Here is a 19,723-nt window from a genome sequence, read left to right as displayed (position 1 = left end):
CAGATAAATCGCGCCATCCGGATGAAGTGAATTTGATTGTGGTTGGATGAGAAGCATACCATTCCGACACCTTATTGGTTTGTACGTGATCCATCGCACCTGCACATGACACAAATCACATCACACTCCAGCAAGGACATAGCCAGTGTTGGGTTCGTTTATCAAAAAATATATTTCTTAAAAGATATTATTTCTTACTACTGGCTGATTTATCAAATGGGTGCTTTCTCTTCTTCCTCCGATAATTAAGCTACTGTAGGTAGTTCGGTAGCGAGACGTTTGAATAAATTGGCGTTTGCAATTGACAACGCAATTGACAATGTTGTGATAAGTAGGCTATACCAACTTTGTAACTCGTTATCCCCTCATTCAACTTTTTAAAAACATATCTCGAGAATTTATGGTGGGTTTTTCCCCCATTCCACTGCCTCTCATGTTTTTAAATGAAAAATGTAATTTGTGTGATTGGCTTTCCACTCTTTGTATTAAAGTATGTATGCATACATGATGCTGTTTTGTTTATAGTTGTTTAAGCAACTTAATCATAATTGGTTTATAAACATTATTTTAAATATTATTCACTTAACAGTCATGTATTCTAATGCTTGATTAAACGTACATTAGTAATATTTTGCTCGATGGCCCTCTTGTGACCTCAGGAGAAAAGCCAAAAGCTTCTCTTCACCCTAACTGAAATTATGCATTTTAAATTTGAATATAATTCGAATTTTGATAATACATAAGTAAAAAACTCGAATTTAGTTTTTCAGCCATTTTGACATCCCTATAGCAGACGTATGTAGCGAATACAGGAAGGTATCAATTAAGAAGGTATCAGGATTATGAGTTATTTTTCATTTTTATTTTTTGATTAATCACTTGGATTAATCATTCATTTTGACAGCACTAATGTTTATTTTATATATACAACCATACAAGGGTAATTGTTTTACTAAGCCTGCCCTGGGTACACCAATTTTTTCTTGTCCATTGCCCTCGCAGATTCCTGCAGCTAAGCTTGGATGTACATTTACATTCCATTAAAGTTTATGGATGACATGCCTCTGAAGTTTGACTTTTTGCACCATTACAATACTTATAGGCAACTAGTCATCATATCTCTAGTTCTTTAATGTATTTGCATTGTACTAAAGTGCGTTCATTTTCAATGGGCATATATGCGGCTGAAAACAGGTAGCCTAGTGCATCCCAAATTTTTAGAAAAATGTTTTTTTGGGGAGGTGGGGTAGTGGCGCGACCTAAGCTTTTGTTATTTATGGCATTTCCCCTTCCCTTACATTACTTTTACTTTTATACTTTAAGTAGTTTTGAAACCAGTACTTTTACACTTTTACTTGAGTAAAAAGCTTGAGTTGATACTTCAACTTCTACAAAAGTCTTTTTAAACCCCTAGTATCTATACTTTTACTTGAGTAATTAATGTGAATACTTTTGACACCTTTGCACATATATATACACACACACACACACACACACACACCACACACACACACACATATATGTATATATATATATATATATATATATATATATACACACACACACACTATAAATATATATATACATATAAAATTAAAATAATTATTTTAAAGTATAAATTGGGTTTTTATACAACTGCCTTTTATATTTGAGGAAGGTTATCATCAAATTTGGGGGTCTGTGGCATAAAAAAAGTTTGAAAACCACTGGAATATATTATATGATAGATAAACATAAAATGTGACTGATAAAATTTGAGAAGCATTGAGCAAAATAGCAAATGATATACAATTTTCAAGGACGCTGAGGTCATTTATGAGGTAATAGTTTGTGTTTTTCCTAATTTCTATGTAAGCATCCACCAAATGAATACATGTAAAAATCTCACAGTTTGAAAGAGTTGTGCATTTTAAGCAGAAAAGGGCAGCACTGTCAAAGCCTCACACCTATTCACATGCTTATTGGCTGTAGGACCATTCAACCCAAATTTAACTTATTAAATTATAAACTTATTCTGTTTATCTTATTAGTTGGTATTACTTTGGACTCTGATGGTAAATGATCTGATCTGACAAATATAGCAACTCTGTTCCTCTAATTACTCCATCATTTGAGATTGTATAAAATTCTTGACTAACAAGGTTTTTTCTTCAGTGGCAGAAAGGCAGATTTTGTCTAGTGGGTTGTCCGATCCAGGTTAATGCATCAAGCACAAGAACACATAATGTCAAAGCACATTACTCTAGTAAACAAGGCACAGCACCAAGCACTCACCCTACTATTTTTGTACCTTTTGTAGCTAAACATCACCACTCATGATCAGTTAATGTCCACTTAAGTGCAATATAGAGTGCACGCAACATAGCATCTCCAGTCACTGGGGTCTGGCTGGTCTAATTTAGCATAATTTTTGTCAAGTGTTTTCATCCTTATAAACCTTTTCTTTTCATTAACCAATTAGGATAATACCTTTGATACTCTGTAAAATTCTACATTAGCAGCATGAAATAGGAAGTCTAGCATAAAGCATATAAAAATGATCAGAAAACCAGCTGAAGTCAATTGCCTCCCGGGCTTAGCAGATTTTGAGCAGATTTAGGCCTTTCATAAAATAAACTTCCTCTTAAGGTCTATAGACCCTGCTGAAATCAACAGCCAAATACAGTTTGCTGGTCTTTGCTGGATAAAGCTGGTTCAGCCAGTCTGTTTTAAGGAGTTCTGGGCAGAATAAAACCGCTAAAACAAACTAAGCCAGATGGGAACCAGTTTAAACCAGAAAAAACAAGCAAACTGTATTTGGCTTTTTTTAGCATTAAAGGAATAATATCAAAAAGTAAATAACTATTTTCACTTACTAATTCTAAAATCAGCCAAACGGAGTTTGACATAACATTTCTGTTTCAAAACATATTTTGTGGAAACCCTTTTACTAATAATTTGAGGTGGAATGTTGCAGGGTTTGAAAGTCACAGGATAAATGCCCGATGACGTCCTTAATATCATTGCACCACTCTTGTGCCACATTCTTGTGCTTTATGCCAAGAAACAATATCTTTTCTGCAAAAAAAATTTAAAAATTAAAAATTAAAAAATTATCACTGATTTTCCCCATAACCGAAAAGTACTGAGAAAAGACCATATGGTCAAAAACAGTTGAACAATTATATCACTCCTTAAAAATATGATTTTAAAAATGTCCTGGGAAGACACATTATTTTTTAATGGAGGAAATATCACAGCATAAAGGGTTGAACAGAAAGTGAGAGCAAGACAAAACAAGTGTTTAAAGCATCACATGGTCTTGGACAAGAATGGGGGGGGGGGGCAATCATTATTTCCAACTGTGAAAAATCTTTTTTTTTCCTTTTTTTTTTCTTCAGTTTGGCATTCTATGATTGCTCTGTGACAAATACCTTGACCTTGCCAGTATCTATTTGATCACAAATTGCACCTAATTTTACCTCTTCTTTCACACTTTGTCAGTTACTTTGAGACTAAGGGGACAAGGTTTGGCCTTTCAAATCATGTACTTCTAGGGGGTCTATATACACTACTGGTTCTACCCTCCTTTTCAGGTAGATGACTCATCTGATCAGGGCGGTGACTCCTGTAGAGCCCATCATTAAAACCAGCAATTTAAGATGAATGAAAGAAAGCACTACTCACCTCTCCTGCAGGCTGTGTTGTCAGTTTTACTGTTTTAATAGTTTTTTCATACCTCTGCATCACTGACTTTTATGTCTGCCTACAGAGAATACATCTAGAACAAAAGAAAGATAAAAAGGAAGAAAGATGAGCAGTCCTAGCATGATGCTCAGTTCATTAGTTTATCAATGTCGAGGGGTAAGACACCTTAGAAGCTGATAGCATCTTTGTAGTATAACATTTTCATCTATAATGCTTGGTATAACAGGTCTTTGAATGCTGCTTGAAATTATTCATGAGAAAGGTTATTGAGTTATGTACCTCTGATAGAGAGCAGCTCATTAGGATTGTTGACGATTGGTTGTTAGGGAGTCTAGTGTTGTGTCTTTAATACCATTAGTCTGTACATCAAGACAAAGCGATTTCATGATTACTCTCTCTCTTGATACCAAATAATCATTTTATCAGCAATGAGAAGCTTTTCAGAGTTCTATAGCGCAATGTAACTCAATGATTCATTGTTACAAATACACCAAAGATCATTGAAAGGGACTTTGTTTTCACTCAATATCATCAACATTAGAAAACACCATAATTTTAGGAGCATTAAATTAAATATTATAATCTTTTGTCAGATACCGTGGAGGCATTACTTTTTTAAATCGCTTCATTCAAATGAATTGTCCTTACAAACTGATTCACTAAAATGAATCGGACTGTCCAGCGCTAAACAAGCGTAGATATTTTAGTACAAACTGTTTAGTTATTACTTCAGTTCGTTCGACAAAGCAGCATGTACAAATTACAGTGTCAACATCATTATACAGTTGCAACTCGCTGGAAAGTACCCTGATAGCACACTTACGTCTGCAAGATGTCTGGTAAAGATCACTTCATCTGGAAAGCATCTGCTGTGTACAAACATCTGACAGACGTCTTTAAGATGCCAGTTTTACATACATTCTAAATCATAAACATCTTAAAGATATTTTCTAAACATCTATTTGACATCTGATTGGAATCCTCCTATAGATGCATTGCAGATGAGCAAACACTAAATATACGTCCTGCAGATGTCAAATAGACATCTCTGTGATGTACGTCTGCTATCAGGGTAGCTTGTTGCTGGAATCGCTAAGCTACTGTGTTTTAAGTACAGCTGACCCCCCGGAAGGGTTAGAGAATAACCATGCTGTAACAAAAGTTGAAGAGCATTTCCATGGGCAAGTATATGTCTGTTCATCTCTACTATTGATGTCAGCCCTAGAATCATTACAAAAATGAAAAACACACTGATGGGGCCAAAGCATATTCACATATAAGCTCAGCAAAAGCCAGGGGAGGTTGCAGAAGATCTGATACTTGATGTGTATTGAGGATGCCAAAGTGGGCAGCTATCTGCTTTGGGTACTTCAGAATAATAGACCACCTGACTTGGATCGCTCTTACCAAGGCCACTCAAAACACCACCTCCATTTTAATGTCTTTTTTTTTTTTTAAAGGTTCAACCCATACAGACAGACAGGCACAGCAACATCATGACACATGATTGAAAAGCCATTCAGAAAATTTGAAACCTGCTCGAGAATATACAGCATCTGAAATTGCATTCATTGACTTTATCTGCATTGCCAGCAGTCACGCTAAAGGCTGTGCCATTTTACAGCATTCAGATGACTAAAAGGAAAAAGCCCAAATAAGCGCCGCCAGATACTAAAAGCATGAATTATCTGACCTTCATGAACATACACTTGATTACATGTGCCACTTGATTATAATCATCACTGTCTGTTACATGCTGTGCTAAATTGCATTCTTGCACTACAGGTGAGGTTTTTTTTTATTTGATTGGTTTTCTTTATTGATTGGTGTATTTTGCACAGACTCTATTTGTAGACTCTTTGTCTCTGTTCCAAGGGAGATCTATATGGGTCAAAACTACGATAAATGGGGAATATGTTAACTCAATCTTAAATTAGCTTTTAAAACTGGTTCAAGGAAAAACATGTCAGGTTGTTGTAATTGTCCCTAAAGAGCAGACCTCTGGGTCAGGATTCTCTAACCCCTTTTATTCCATTTTATAGACATGCTTGAATGAATCAAGTTCAGTATGTTTTGAGTCGGTAAATGCAGTTGAAAATGGTTGAATTAATAATTTCAGAGTGCAATGTACATTTCAAACACGTACACTCTTTAAAAAAAAAAAAAAAAAGAGGCATCTGTGGTTCCATGATGAGCTTTTAACATCCATGGAACCTTTCCATTACACAAAAGATTCTTTATAGTGGAAAATGGTTCCTTTAATTTTTAAGATGTTCTTCACGGTAAAGAAAAAAATTGTTCTTTTATGAACTGTTTACTAAAAGTTTCTCTAAGAACCCAAAAATGGTTCCTCTATGGCATTGCTGCAAAACCCCTTTTGGAACCTATATGTATTTTTAGGAAGTGTACATGCATCACTTTATGGACTGACATTAGCAAACAAGGGCTACCCTTGACTTCTGGTAGACTGGTGGGAATAAAACATTTTAACCCTTGAGAATGAGTGTTTATAGACTTGATTGTATTCTACATTTGGATTATCAACAATAAAGCTTCCTTGTACAAAGCCAAGGAGAAAGGTTTTACCATGAATGAAGAGTAGTCAAGGACGGCTCCTCTTTGAACCCTATTGTTAGCTCCATTAATGCTGCAGCATGGTAGAGCTTTTGTCTTATGACTTCTCTACCTCTGCAGAAATAAAAAATTAAACAATCTACCTCTACAATATGTGATGTATTATGCCCATTAGAACCCGTAATGGATTTTAAATACTATTCAACAAAACCTTTTCATTAAATATAATTCATTCTGACCATTAAAACTGAACGGTAAAATTGCCCTCGGCAGCCTTAGGACACAAGTTATTTATTATTCAAATCTTAAAAAAGAAATGATTTATTTCCTAAAGCTCATTTTGTGAAACATCATGCCGGTCTTTCTTTCTCCACACAGTTTCACCAACAACTTCATATCATAAAAATACCTCAGAGAGCTTTCCCTAGGCTCAGCTGATAACATACTGTAATAAAAGCACAGCACCTTGAATTAATATGAGATGTCAGCTGGAGATTTAAAAGTTATTCTCAGTTTCTTTGGCTAAAGAGTGGGTAACGAAGTCACAATGACGAATAATCCACAGACACAGGCATCCAACATTCTTTTCAAACAGCGGGGCGTAATAGCCTTGATACTTAAGTCAAGAAAGCTTTGCTTTATCCAGATAATTGCAGCTCGGGTATGCCAAGTATTACTAAACAAGTTACTAAATGGCCCAATTTTCATTTTTTTTGTGTGAACGATCCCTTTGAATATTGTTCTCATATACATAAAAGCAAAATACACCACCAAAACAAACATTGTGTGTCAAATGGTTGAGTCAAAGAGAAAAAATAAACAAATCACATCATAAAAAAACAATGGTATGCAAAGTTCCCAGAACGCAGAATGTGTGTCGCATCACAGTCTACAAACTACTTAAGAGAGAAGACTACGACAAGTTCTCTTGCACTTTGAATGTCCTTCTGGACTCTTTATTTCCCATGCATAGTTTGGACAAGTGTGTAGTGGAACTTTTTGTAGCTGAAAAAAAAAAGAAGAAAAAAAAAAAAACAAGGAAAAGGTTGACATTCATTATTTTTCCATCAACATTTTTAATTATTCACATTTAAATTATCTTTCATTTGTTTTAGAATGTTCTAAATTCACGAATAAGTCCTTCGGGGATAGGTTTGGACAAGGAAAAGTGCTGTAAAAACATAAATACATACAAAAAAGCTTCTAAAACTAAAACATTCAGCATGTTTGTACAACACAGTGCAATAGAAAAAGGGTCGGGAAAGGTCAGGTTTTCAGCACTGGTCTTTTGGACTTGCGACACTCGCTTAATGATAAAACCATGGAATTGTAAACGCCTCCGTGTGAGTTCATGATGGGTGCAGCACCGTTTCAAACCCACAACAGCATAGAGAAATTGAAACTGTTCTCGTTTGCACGTGGTTCTGCGTGTTCCTGTTCTTACCGCAGAGACAACTGAGGTTGCTTTTTTTGTAACACAGGAAATGGAAAACACCACTGGTAACATACACAAAGTCCACTTAGTGGGGGAGAGTGACGAGCTTTGTGACCCGTTGTTTCAGTCATATTGACGAGAGTCTTTGTTAAGGCTTTGCCAAGGTAGCCTGCACAGGAGAATAGATTGCATGACGCTGTTCTTTTTCAACATTCACGCACATGTAAAGGAGCATAAAACATCACTGAGTCATCATTGAGAATGCAAAATTGAAAGGGAGTGAGAAACTGAGCGAACGAGAGAAGGACAAGAGCGACACTGGGTTGGCCAGTTTAAGAAAGAAGCAATACGAGCAATGAGTTCAAATTTCAAATTCTCTTGCTTTCAGTGGCCTTCATCATCATTCAACTGTGTGCAAGACAGTGATATGATTCTATTCTATGCTATACTTCATTTCAAGGTTAAAAAGAAAAAGAAGAAAAAAAAAACAAGACCAAACACAATCATGCCTTTCTCTGGATGTCCAAGATTGTTTCAGCAGGTCAAAAGGGTTATGGATTTGAATCAGTGAAAGTTTTGTGTTCGGGAAGAGACAAGGTGAGCTGGTGACTAGACACAACAAACATTTTACACTGTTAGAAATCCATACCCTAAAACCCCAAGACAGTCCTTAGATCCGTAACACACATCCATCTGATGGAAAATGTCTGTCTGGGAGCCATGAGCCATGTGTGCCATCTTCTCCCTTACTAGACCAGCACTTACAGAATTTCCTCTCAAGTCCCAATGATCAATGCAAAAATTCAAATATGACACATTTTCATATGCAAGAACCGAGAAAAACACCACACGGAAGATTAAAATGGTTCCTTTTGACAGTATGAAAACCAAAACAAAGTATTTCTTTCAAAAGAAACAAGGTACTATATTTAACTCGCATGAAATGCATGAGGATGACAGATGATAAAGTTTCTTCACATTTTTTTTTTTTTTATCATTCAAAAACTTTCATCTTGAACTGGTAACCAGGTGACACAAATTTTGGGTTACTCAGTTTGTACTCCATTTTTTTTTCTCTTCTCTCCTATCCAGTCAATTTACAAAAAAAAACATAAACAAAATAAATACACCAACTATCAGAAATAACCAAAAACAAACAATCAAAAAAAAAACAAAAAAAAACAAAAATGGCTCAGTCAAACAATCTTTTACAAATATACAATGCCATCATTGATTCAAATAAACATAAAAACATAGGAGTGATTAAAACAGCATTTTCAAAGCAAATTATAGGGCAAGATGTCACTTTCCATCAGCAGATTTATAAACTCACAGATGAAAGAAGTCTGCATGGATGAGGGAATAGGTCAGTGGGGCACAATCTGTGTGCAGGTAGTCTCATCTCTTAGTGTAATACAAACTTGACCCATAACGTGTAATAAGTTACCATAGTAACAACACCAGATAACATGGTCGGTATGGAGACGTCCATATCTGGCTAGTAACAGTCCCACTATCATGCTCTGTCCGGATCAGGTCGGCAGTGCCATGATTGGCACTTCTATGCATAAGAGGAATGGCAGAATTGACTAGGTAGAGGGCTCACTTGACATGTTCGGCACTGTGAGAGGAACAGTAGTATTTTTTGTGTGCAATGAATGTGGAGAGGCTGCTGAATTTGATGTTGCACAGCCGGCAGTAGCGGGTGTTCCCGTTCTGCAGAGGAGAGGCGAGGGGTGTTTTAGGCGTGGACAGAGTTGTGTGGACATGGCTTACAGCAAGGCCTGCCTTTTCAGGGAGGAGTGTAGGTAATGGGGTGTGGCCTAGCTGCCTCACCTCTCTTAACATTTCAGGCACAGGTGACACAGTTACTCCTGTAGGGGAGTGGGCAGGGGGTGTGGTTTTTGGAGAACCAGACCCCACGGACTGGGTTTCTAGCGGACTTCCATTAAGCACAGGTGAGGAAGGAGATGTTGCTTCCACCTTGATGCTCCGGCCATTCACACTGTCCTTACGGTGCAGAGGGCTTGGTTTTTTAGGTGGGGTGAGAGGAGCTCCTTCCCGTGGGCTAAGGCTGGGACTAGGACTGACTCCAGAGGACTGCATCTCCGAATGTTGTTGTAGTGTGAGCACCAGACCATGAGTCATTTTAAAATGCTCCATCAGATTACAGGTCAGCGGTCTGTTGGGAGGGCAGTAAGGACACACTACTGGGGAAGTGCTGGGTGTCTTTGGTCCCTGCACATGTGGAGGAGTGGATTCAGAGCCAGGTAGGGCGGATGAATGCAGAACCGCTGCGGTTTTACCTGTCTGAAGCCCTTTGGCATCAGGGGGCAAGTCGACAGCACGGTTCTTTGGTGAGGTGGAAGCAGGTCTCTTCAACCGGTTAAGCTGTTCCATAGTGTGCGGTTGCTGGGTAGTTGCAGGGCAGTAGTAGGTCTTGTGGGCTAGGTAGTTCTCGATGCTATTGAAGCTAATGCTGCAGGCGGTGCACTTGTGGTAGTCAGTAAGGGGCAGAGCGGGAACACTGCCCCCTCTCTGGCTTTCTCTTAGTCTGGGTCTTTTACTCAAGTCGATGGGTCCGTCAACTTCAGGACTTGAGCTGCGTGTTGGAGTGGATACTTGGGGCAATGGAGGAAGGGAAGAGCCCTCTTGTTTCACCGCCAGACTTGTTGCTGACGGCAAAGCAGTGGCATTGGCCAAAGCCTCAGTTTGAGCCATGTGGATCTCGTACATCTTCTTGCGCTTGCGTGTGCGGATAGGTTGGGGAAGGAAGGCGGTCTTACCAGAATTGGGCCTCTGGATGGAGGGATCATGTCTCGAGGCGCAGTAGAATCGCTTGTGGACAGTGTAGTTCTCGTGGCGGCTGAATCGGATGTTGCAGGCCTGGCAGAAGGTGCGAGTGGGATCATCGTCTGGGTCTTCAGTGGAGCCACTAGGACTTTGACTACCCTCACTGGCCTGCCCTCCTCCAGGTCCCTCTCCCTCTGAGGATGACGAGCAGGTGGCCTCTTTCTGCCCTGGATCCTCAGTTTTCACCTCCACTAACTTGGGCTCTAAGGCTGTGCCTCTTGGGGCAGGGTCAGGGTAGCTAGGAGAGGCCGAAGCTGCGCGGCTGACTGGTCTGGCCTGGGGTGAAGCAGCGTGAATGGCAGCCGGAGCAGCTGCTGTGACCGCCCCTTCCTTCATCGGGCCTGCTGCCTCACCTTGCTGATGCCTGCCGGAGCAGTAAAGCCTCTTGTGGACATAGAAGTTGTTGATGTTGTTGAAGGTGATGTCACATTCAAAGCACGTGGCTCCTTTGTGAACGCTAGCAGGAGAGCCTGGTGGGTAGAAGCTCTGCTGTCCAGCTGCCAGTCCCTGTCCCTGTTTAAGCCTACTGTGTACCATCTCAGACATCTTAGCCAGGATCTCAGATGCTTGTGGCATTATGGCAGCCTCGGAATTGAACATGTACTGTGGTAGAAACATTGCACCTCCAGGGAGAACAGAACCGCCCATTCCAGGGTGTACGGGACTGGAACCTGGAGTTGGACTGGCTGGCTCCGTCTTAACCGCCACCACCGTGGGGCTCTTAGGTGAAGTAGACTGAGATGAGCTTGCCTCCACAGCATTTCCTTCAGGACTACCCGCCTGTTCTTCTTCCTTTGAGTCATTTTCATAGTCTGAACGTGGCTCCTCTTTGATATTGAGCTGGTTGAGGGGACTGCAGCCTTGAGAGGCTGAGCTCCCATTGGCTCCTGGGCTGGAGGAGTCTGGTCGCGGCACGCAGGCAGCAGGCTCCGTCTCTTGCAGCTCTGGAAGCTCAGAGGAAGGAGGACTGCTCTTGCGAGGTGCAGGGCTCCTCTCTGCCGGAACCCTCACTTCCAGGTGTGTGTGTACATGCTGTTGTAGTAGGGCAGGTGTGTCGGCGGAGTAGCCGCACACTTGACATTTCAGAACAATGCCAGAGTCTCCTGGACTCAAGCCTGTCACAAAGAAATAAATGACAGACACTCAAATACAGGACGACTTCTTTAAATCTCGTGATTAATAATACTTATGTCTATAATGTTATTTAAAAGGTCAACAGACCTGATGAATAGTTCGGACATAGTTTTAGAGACAGGATGTAGCCTTGAAGTAATGTCTAAACATGTTTTTGAGTTATTGACATGATTTAAACAAACTGTTGTATTAATAAAATATATTCACTTATTTTGAAATATATCTTTCTAAATCCATTTTTCTAAACTAACATGCTTGAGAAATTTCATTAAAAAAAATTAATTTAAAGAATTGCTAAAAAGTATGAGGAACTAATATGCAGCATCGAGACTAAGTATGTACTGGATTTGTTTGTGATCTGATATTAGAGCTGTTACCTGCAGCCAGAGGCAGTTTGGGTGAGTACACCTCACTGTGAGAACCAGGCTGGCAAACCATGTGACTGGTGACCAGGTGGCTATACAGTATGTCTCGTGTTGTGGAGATGAAACCACAGCCGTGACACACACCATTCAGCGAGTCTGTGTGAACCTTCAAGTGCCGCTCACAGTTCGCCTTAGTGGTGAAAGATGACAGGCAAATCAAACACACAAACGGACGCTCTACTGGAGACACATTAAGAGACAAAGACATACTTACAAATCTGACAAAACAGATAATTCACTATAACACAGTTATTAATGCAAGTGTGCCCATTTCAAAAAAAAAAAAAAAAAAAAAGAAACGGTGAGAAAAGTGTCTCACCACTGTGTGTTCTCATGTGGATCTCCAAAGAGCTTGCACTGGGGCAGCTTTTGTTACACTGTGGGAATGGACACAGCCTCTCGTTAGGGTATGAATCCTTAGGCTTGTCCTGTGGAGGAGAGGCCGAGGTCTGCTGCTTCTGTCGGCTTGCGCAGTAGTACATAAGATGGGCCTGGAGATTTCTCTCACTTCTGTACCATATCCCACAGTCTTTGCAAGGGAAAATGTCTTCTGCACACACAAACACACAAAATACAACAAGTTAAAATAATGCTAAAAAACTATTTATATCTTGAAAGGATAATGAGTTATCACAGGGGATGTTTAGAGAAGGATATCCACTCATTACATGGTGTTGCATATTTTTGTGCTTGGTGTGTACTGGCAATTCATGGATTATACAAATCCAAAAAAAACTTTAATTAGTTAGAGAACTATTACTTAACAGACAATAATAAAAGTTTTTTTCTGATATTATTTATTCCATTGTAACTGATACACTTTTAATTATATGTGGGATGTTCAATGTTTAGTAATGCACCCACTGTATATATAACCACACACAAACATAATACACACACAATAATAAATCAGAAGGCCATCAGAATTGTTCCATCATCTCCACGGCAACAGGCACAGCAAGTTTGTGAAGTGTGTTAATTGTGTGTGCACACAATCAGGGTACATGCTGAACAGGCTATATTTGACACCGACCGTCATATCTCAATTATCTGTCTACTTGCAGCCCAGCTAATGCAGTGTGAAGCACAAAGTTGGGCTGATCATGTCTTACGCTTTAGCCTTATTTACAGTGATTATTCATGTCTTCATCATGGCATGTCCGTGTCCACTCCCACTCTTCATGCAGTTTAGCAGATATAGTGGAGAGGGCTGTACCAGTCAATTAACTCTACAGCAGTTGGAACTGACACAACACTGCCACCTACTGACGATGGCCATGAATGACAAGCAACTTAAAGGTTAAAGGTGTCTCCATGTTAAAATACTATGGAATTGCAAACTTGAAAAAAATCTTTTGTTTGTTGGCTGAAATAAGGTCTTTTTCATTCTAAATGCTTTTTGCAACATCTAGCAACTTTAAAAAATGCAAACAAATATGTATCCTACACGCATGTTCAAATTTTGTCTTTCAAAGAATTAAAAGTTCTTTTAATTAACATTTAAGCAACATACAAAACTATATTAGTCAATGATTATGTAAGAATGTATAACATGTAGGCTGCATTAAAAATACAGTAAAAATATAATTACAATTTAAAATAACTGCTGTTATAATATATATATATATATATAACAAAAAACTTTAAACCAGTTATGCTGCTTGATACTTTTGTGGACAATCATTATTTGATGAATAGAAAATTCAAAATGATTAGCATTTAAAATGGTAAAGCCTTTTTACAATTACATACTTTTACAAAAGATTTGTCACTTCTGAACAATTTAATGCATCCTTGCTGAATAAAAGTATTAACTTCTAACTTACAAAGAAGAAAATAATCTAACTGACACCCAAACTTATAAATAACAAGGTATTTTACATATGTACACATTGCTACTGAAAGATTACTATATTCATACTCCATGGTATATAAATGGTTCCATATGTTATGATCATGGGGAACATCTCCATTATAACAGTATTAAAAAAATATTGGCATGTTCGAGTGTCTAAAAAATTTTGTAATCATGGTACGTTTTGTGGACGCAGAACTGTGATAAGAACTTTTTGTCACAACATTCTTTCGGGAGTTTTTTTTTTAACTATTAAGTATTATGCGTCATGATTTATGCCCATATGCACAAACAAGGCCCAACATCAATAATCACAGATGTAAACCCACTCAAAAAATCCATGAAACTGTGTAGACATGATGCGTTTATCAGTAAGCAGTGACTCACTATTTACGACAGCAGTTGCTAAGATGGCAGCCATGCCAGCCTGCTGAGGGAGGAGCTGGATCTCAGAGTGCAGAGCAGCGGGGTACGCAGGCTCCTCCTTCACCCGCACACTCTGGGTCTGAGTCACCGCTGACTGATCTGTGGTGGAGCAGGACAGCGTTGCCAGAAGTGCATCACCACTGGACAGCTCCTGCGTCAGCTTGCAGAATAACACTCCTCCTGTAAAACAAACAGTCACTGTTAGACTCTCCATCTGACACTGAAGTGAATGTGAGAGGTACAGTACATGTGGGAGTGTTTTGGTGTTGTACCCTGACTGTAGATGATGCAGTTTGACTCGGTGGGGCTTGAGGTCACAGGAATCCTTTTGAGCCAGCAGTCTGCCTCCTCACACTCCACAGACAATACAGGCCTCTAAAAACACACAAGTGGAAAGAGAAACAAAGGTCAGCCGTGCAATTTAAAAAAAACACATCCAGCAGATCTAACACAGAGGTTATACAAAAGACACTATTATATTAAAAGTTTTGTTATAAAATGCAATTTCACATTCACAGAATGTGGTAAAGAAACAAAAACTTTCAAAATAAAAACCACAAAAAAAAATGTAATCTAAAATATCTTCTGTAATAATTTTTTTTGTTATAAAATTTTCACTTTGAGATGAAAACTTAAAGCCTTTAAAGCAGATATTAGTAACACTTTAACCACTTGAAAACCCTTATTGGTTGACCACTACTAATCTTTCGGCTTGAGGTCCTCTGTTCCCATTCAATTTATGCTGTCTATTCACTACAAAACTGCTTTTGAATTGCACTTTCCGAGAGACAAACCCCTGTTTATCTGTGAGAGACACTGTGAAATTTTTTTCCAGCTTAAATGGCTTTATGTTATGTTCAAAGAAACACAAAAAGCACATTCACATTTAATCCCTTCTTCCTGATACTGTGCCATTAAAATTCAGCATCCACCATGCCTCTTTTAACTTTCAATATCATATAACCAGAACTAGACTTCCTGACCAACGTTCTTAATAATTTCGCTTCTAACCACAGACATTAAAAGGGTAAAGATAAAGACAAAGACATCCTACTATAGGGGACTGGGCAGAAGGATGCAAGGAGTAAGAAAAGATTAAAAAGAGAAAAAAAAACCCCCCAAAAAAACAGGAAAACCCCCAAGAAAACCTGAAGGTTGGAAAGGGGATATCACACGGTACAGCAAAGTATGCAAAGGTGGAAGTGTGTATTGCAAGCTGGCAAATATCTGAATAAACACACCTGGACTTTTCCACACAATCGTTTCAATGTTTAGCTGAAGCATACGTTAACAGGTTTAATGGGAAACGCACCCGTTTCAACGTCAGATTTAACAGAAATTCTCACAATGAACTGCAGAATGACTGACAATAAAATCATAATAAAGGCATTGTATGGTTCTGATAACAGGCTATATATATATAAACTGAAAGGTTGATTTTCAGGCTGAAATTCACAAAATTGAGTGACTGATCCATTCCACTAGGTGGCAGCATTTCAAAAATAACCCTCATATTTAAGAAAAGCTTCCCCACTCTCCTTCATTCACTCAGCTATACTAAGTTAAAGACTTGCCCTTGGGGAGACTAGTCCTTCTATCCCTGACATGCTACCAAATCAACTTTAAAGACAGGAGAAAATGAAAAGACATTAGTTCAACTGTGTAAAAGAGGATAAAAAGCCACCAGTCGAGAGGGACGAGGGGAAGTGATGGGGCCGCAGAGGAGGACAGCTGAAGGGTTTCTTTCTAATTCTGTCTGTTCTTGCCTGAAGATACAGCCGTATTGTATTTCATGGGGAACTAGTGCTGATAAGGAGATAGTGCTCCTTTTGTTTTAATTTGAAACCCAATGCTGGAGCCGTCTGTGGCATAAGTGCTGCGTGCTTCTGCTAATTTGTTTCAGACTCATTTAACACGACTCGACTTTAAGCTTCACAAAAGGAGAGGGCAGCCTGGTCAGCCCTCGCCTTTGACAAAACACTTCCAGACAAACGCGCTCTCTAATTAAACACACACACATATTGACACACAGACAGATCCGCATGTGCAGATGCGCACGAGGTGTAAGTGAAGATGTAGATGGTCAATAGCGAACAAGAACCGGTTCAAAACAATCAAGACAATCAGAGCGGGGTAATTATTTTTTTATGTATAAATAAAAGACAGGTGACTAGATGCATCACTTGTGCAAAAAAGAACCACAAGATCTAGCAGAAAAAGACCAATATTTCATGAGGCCCAAAGTTTTGGTCATATCACAGCACAGGATTTTCTTCCAAATCATTGTTTTTTTCCAATGATAATTTTTGTAGGAATTGCAAGAATGATCATCTGAATTAAGTGGCATGAGTGATTCCAGACTACAAAAGGTAACTTCAGTTGTGACTTGAATATCTTCAAACTTCCCTTACATTGGGGGAAATTTCATCATCAGTGTTTATCTTGGAAAGCAAACATTTTTCCTTGTGTGGTGACAGATGTGGAAAATTGCACGTTCCTTGTGTACAATCCAGACCCGTTCAGTCTTGTGCAATATCATGAAGTCGTTCTTTAGTGTTAGTGATTGGTGGTTTGTGTTTATTTCATGATTTTTTTTGACAATATGAAGTACTTTTTATTGAATAACAACAAAGAAAACAACATAAATGTATCATCCAAAATGAACTTTTACCTCTGCACTTCAAAAAAAATCTATTCATAGCAAGTATTTTAGTTTAATTTAACAGTTAAATCATCTAAAACAAGGAGAAACAATGAATAAAATATTAAGACTTACTTTTTAAGATTTTATTTTTATGAAACAATTCTGTTGAAAAAAATCTAGTATAGCTAGACAATAGACTTACATCTAACACATTTAAAAAAAAAAAGTGTTGCGTTAAGTAAATTGATCTTGTTTCATGCATTTTAAGACATTGATCTGCAACACAGATTAATTAAAAACTTAATAAGACACCATTTTTGCATTGCACCGGGCAAAGGCAAGTAAATTGAGAAAATCTCAAGCTATCTAACAACATTTTTCAGTATTTTAAAAAAAAAAAAAAAAAAAAAGAAAGAAAAAAGTTAATTGTGTATCTTAATGCAAAAAAAAAAAAAAAGGCATTTTCTGGAGGAAAAAAAAAAACCTTTGGTATCCAATATTTTTTTACATTTCCAATGAGGAAAACCCATTACAACAATTTGGCACTTTTTGTCAATTTTGCATCCTGCTTAAATGTATCTGAACATCATATAACAATGCTATTTGTAAATCATACCTGAATTGAAACCAAGTGTTAAAGATGCTAAATGACTGACAGTTTGAAAACAAGATGCATTCTTATTGTAACAAGCCTGAAAATGCAGGCAACATGTAGTCATGCCACCTCTGTGTGGATAGCTGAAAGACAGCGTGAAGAATAGAAAGAAGACTATCATAAAGGAAGAACGCCACATGTTTTAGAGTGTAACCCTGGTGCTGGTGAATATACCCCCCACCCCCTGATGCACAAGGAACTAGGTTACTTTGAGAGTGGTGCTTTAAGCCCCACCGAGTATGGAGCTTTGAGGAACAGTCTAAGCCCCCTCGTCCGAGCCCTGCTCCCTCATGAATATTAATGACGACGACCGTGCTTTAATCTGCCTGATACCCGCACTGCTGCCGCCGCCCTGATAGCGAATCTAATTATTTGGTCTGATATTAACCAGCTCCTTCCCTCCCTCCCTCCCTCCTCCTTACAAACACACGCCATCAGGAAAAGAGGTAGATGCACCTTTCCATGCACACAAACACGCACTTGTGCACCACCATCATACCACAACACCTTAAACCACACCCCCACAGTCAAGCCTGGTGTGTGCAAGCTCACAGTGTTATCATTCTTAAAAACACTCTCCTCTCGTTCTGATAAAAGTTGAATTTGCAATGATTCTTGGACTATTTTCGTTTCTCATTTTGCACATCTCCTTTCTGCATGGAGAAAAAAAATCTTTCGCCGTCTCCTTTAAAGAGAGAAACAGGACCGTATCTCTCAGTGACCCAACAGTATGACCCCTCGAGTCAAATCCATCCAGGTTTACAGAGCCAATTAAAACCTATCAAATTGACTGAACTCATCTGCCGGCAGTCAGAGGACGGGCCGGTCTTTCTGACACTCTTAGAAATCATTTATACATCTCTGGAATGCACACTTCATATGCTTCACATGTTAATGTTTAACGAATTAAACTGTACAAATACACTAAAGCTGATGCTCATTATGATAGCATGGAACAAGGTTTTAAAAGGTGTTTGCTCAAGATATGACAGTATGTGTCTTACAATGTGTAATCCTGTGATGCAACACTTGCAAGAAGTGAAAAAAAAGTTTTGTGATGCTTATTATTTTTGTCCAGAGACATAGTTTTAGGATACTTTGGTGAACAGAAAGTTCATAAGATCTTTTTATCAGTCACAGCCCTGATCGACCTAACATGTTATTTTTGTGGATTAAAATTACACACCACTTCAATCGGAGTACAATGGACTAAAACGGACACAAAACAATTAAATATTGACTACATTTAACACGTTTGTCATAAGAAGAACTATGACTAAAACGAAAACTAACACTGCGCTCACTGTACATTACGTTTCTTCAGAACCTGTGTACTCTCTCCCTTTCTTTCTCATTTTTCTGTTTTTTACTCCAGCGTTATCTTCCTCCGTTCCTGTTTCTCCACTATCTCCACCTTTATCCCTCTCCTCATCTGTCCATATCCCTCTTTTCATGCTCCGCCACGCTCTTTGTCTCCATCTCCTTCTTGCTATCTATTCCTCTCCATATCTCTCCACACATCCCTTTTTCACTTTTCCATCCCCTCTACTTTCTCCTTCTCCCAATCCTATCCCTCTGTCTACCCCTCTCTCTATCTCCTTTCCACAGGAAATGGTTTCTTTCCCAAAAGGGGGGTAGAAAAGGGGTTCATACTGTCCCAAACAAAGAGGTCAGTGTGTGAATCTCCAAAAATACAGAGAAGAAAAAGGAAGGGCGATAACAATCAGAAACCTTCTCTCATCCCGCCTCTCTCACACACATATCCTTTTTTCCCATCTTTCTCTTTTTTCAGGCCTCCGTTTGCACAACATCCAACCAATCGCACTTACGCAACATGTACTCCTACATATGAACCCAAACCAAATAGCAGCACACATCTCCACATACACATCCCTCCAAGAAAAACAGCATCCAGGTGTTTATGAGCAGCATGCAAATGACATGTAAAAATAGGAAACTGTGATACTTTAAAAAGGTGCGATAAGAGATTTGAAAATGAGGGGCACTCTTGGAAAGCGGGCTCCTGATCTGCCAG

General features: G+C 38.8%; 1 protein-coding gene across 5 annotated transcripts in view; it reads right to left on the bottom strand.

Moving 5' to 3' along the window:
- Positions 1-8,875: 8,875 nt before the first annotated feature.
- Positions 8,876-19,723, bottom strand: part of LOC109110023 (zinc finger protein ZFPM1-like) — a 70,267-nt gene continuing 59,419 nt past the window's right edge. For 4 of the 5 annotated variants that reach the window (XM_042775361.1, XM_042775359.1, XM_042775357.1 and 1 more), the window contains 5 exons: positions 14,662-14,764; positions 14,351-14,569; positions 12,428-12,658; positions 12,061-12,288; positions 8,876-11,664 (listed from right to left, as the gene is read on the bottom strand). In XM_042775361.1, the coding sequence (XP_042631295.1) occupies positions 9,299-11,664; positions 12,061-12,288; positions 12,428-12,658; positions 14,351-14,569; positions 14,662-14,764 (3,147 nt within the window). In that variant the 3' untranslated portion in view covers positions 8,876-9,298. The remainder of the gene's footprint in view (positions 11,665-12,060; positions 12,289-12,427; positions 12,659-14,350; positions 14,570-14,661; positions 14,765-19,723) is intronic. The other variant, XM_042775358.1, reaches the window with a different exon arrangement.

The sequence above is a fragment of the Cyprinus carpio genome, chromosome A18, assembly GCF_018340385.1.
Source record: "Cyprinus carpio isolate SPL01 chromosome A18, ASM1834038v1, whole genome shotgun sequence".
NCBI lineage: Eukaryota > Metazoa > Chordata > Actinopteri > Cypriniformes > Cyprinidae > Cyprinus > Cyprinus carpio.
The sequence above is the reverse complement of the archived record's forward strand: the minus strand, read 5'-3'. Positions and strand labels throughout refer to the sequence as shown.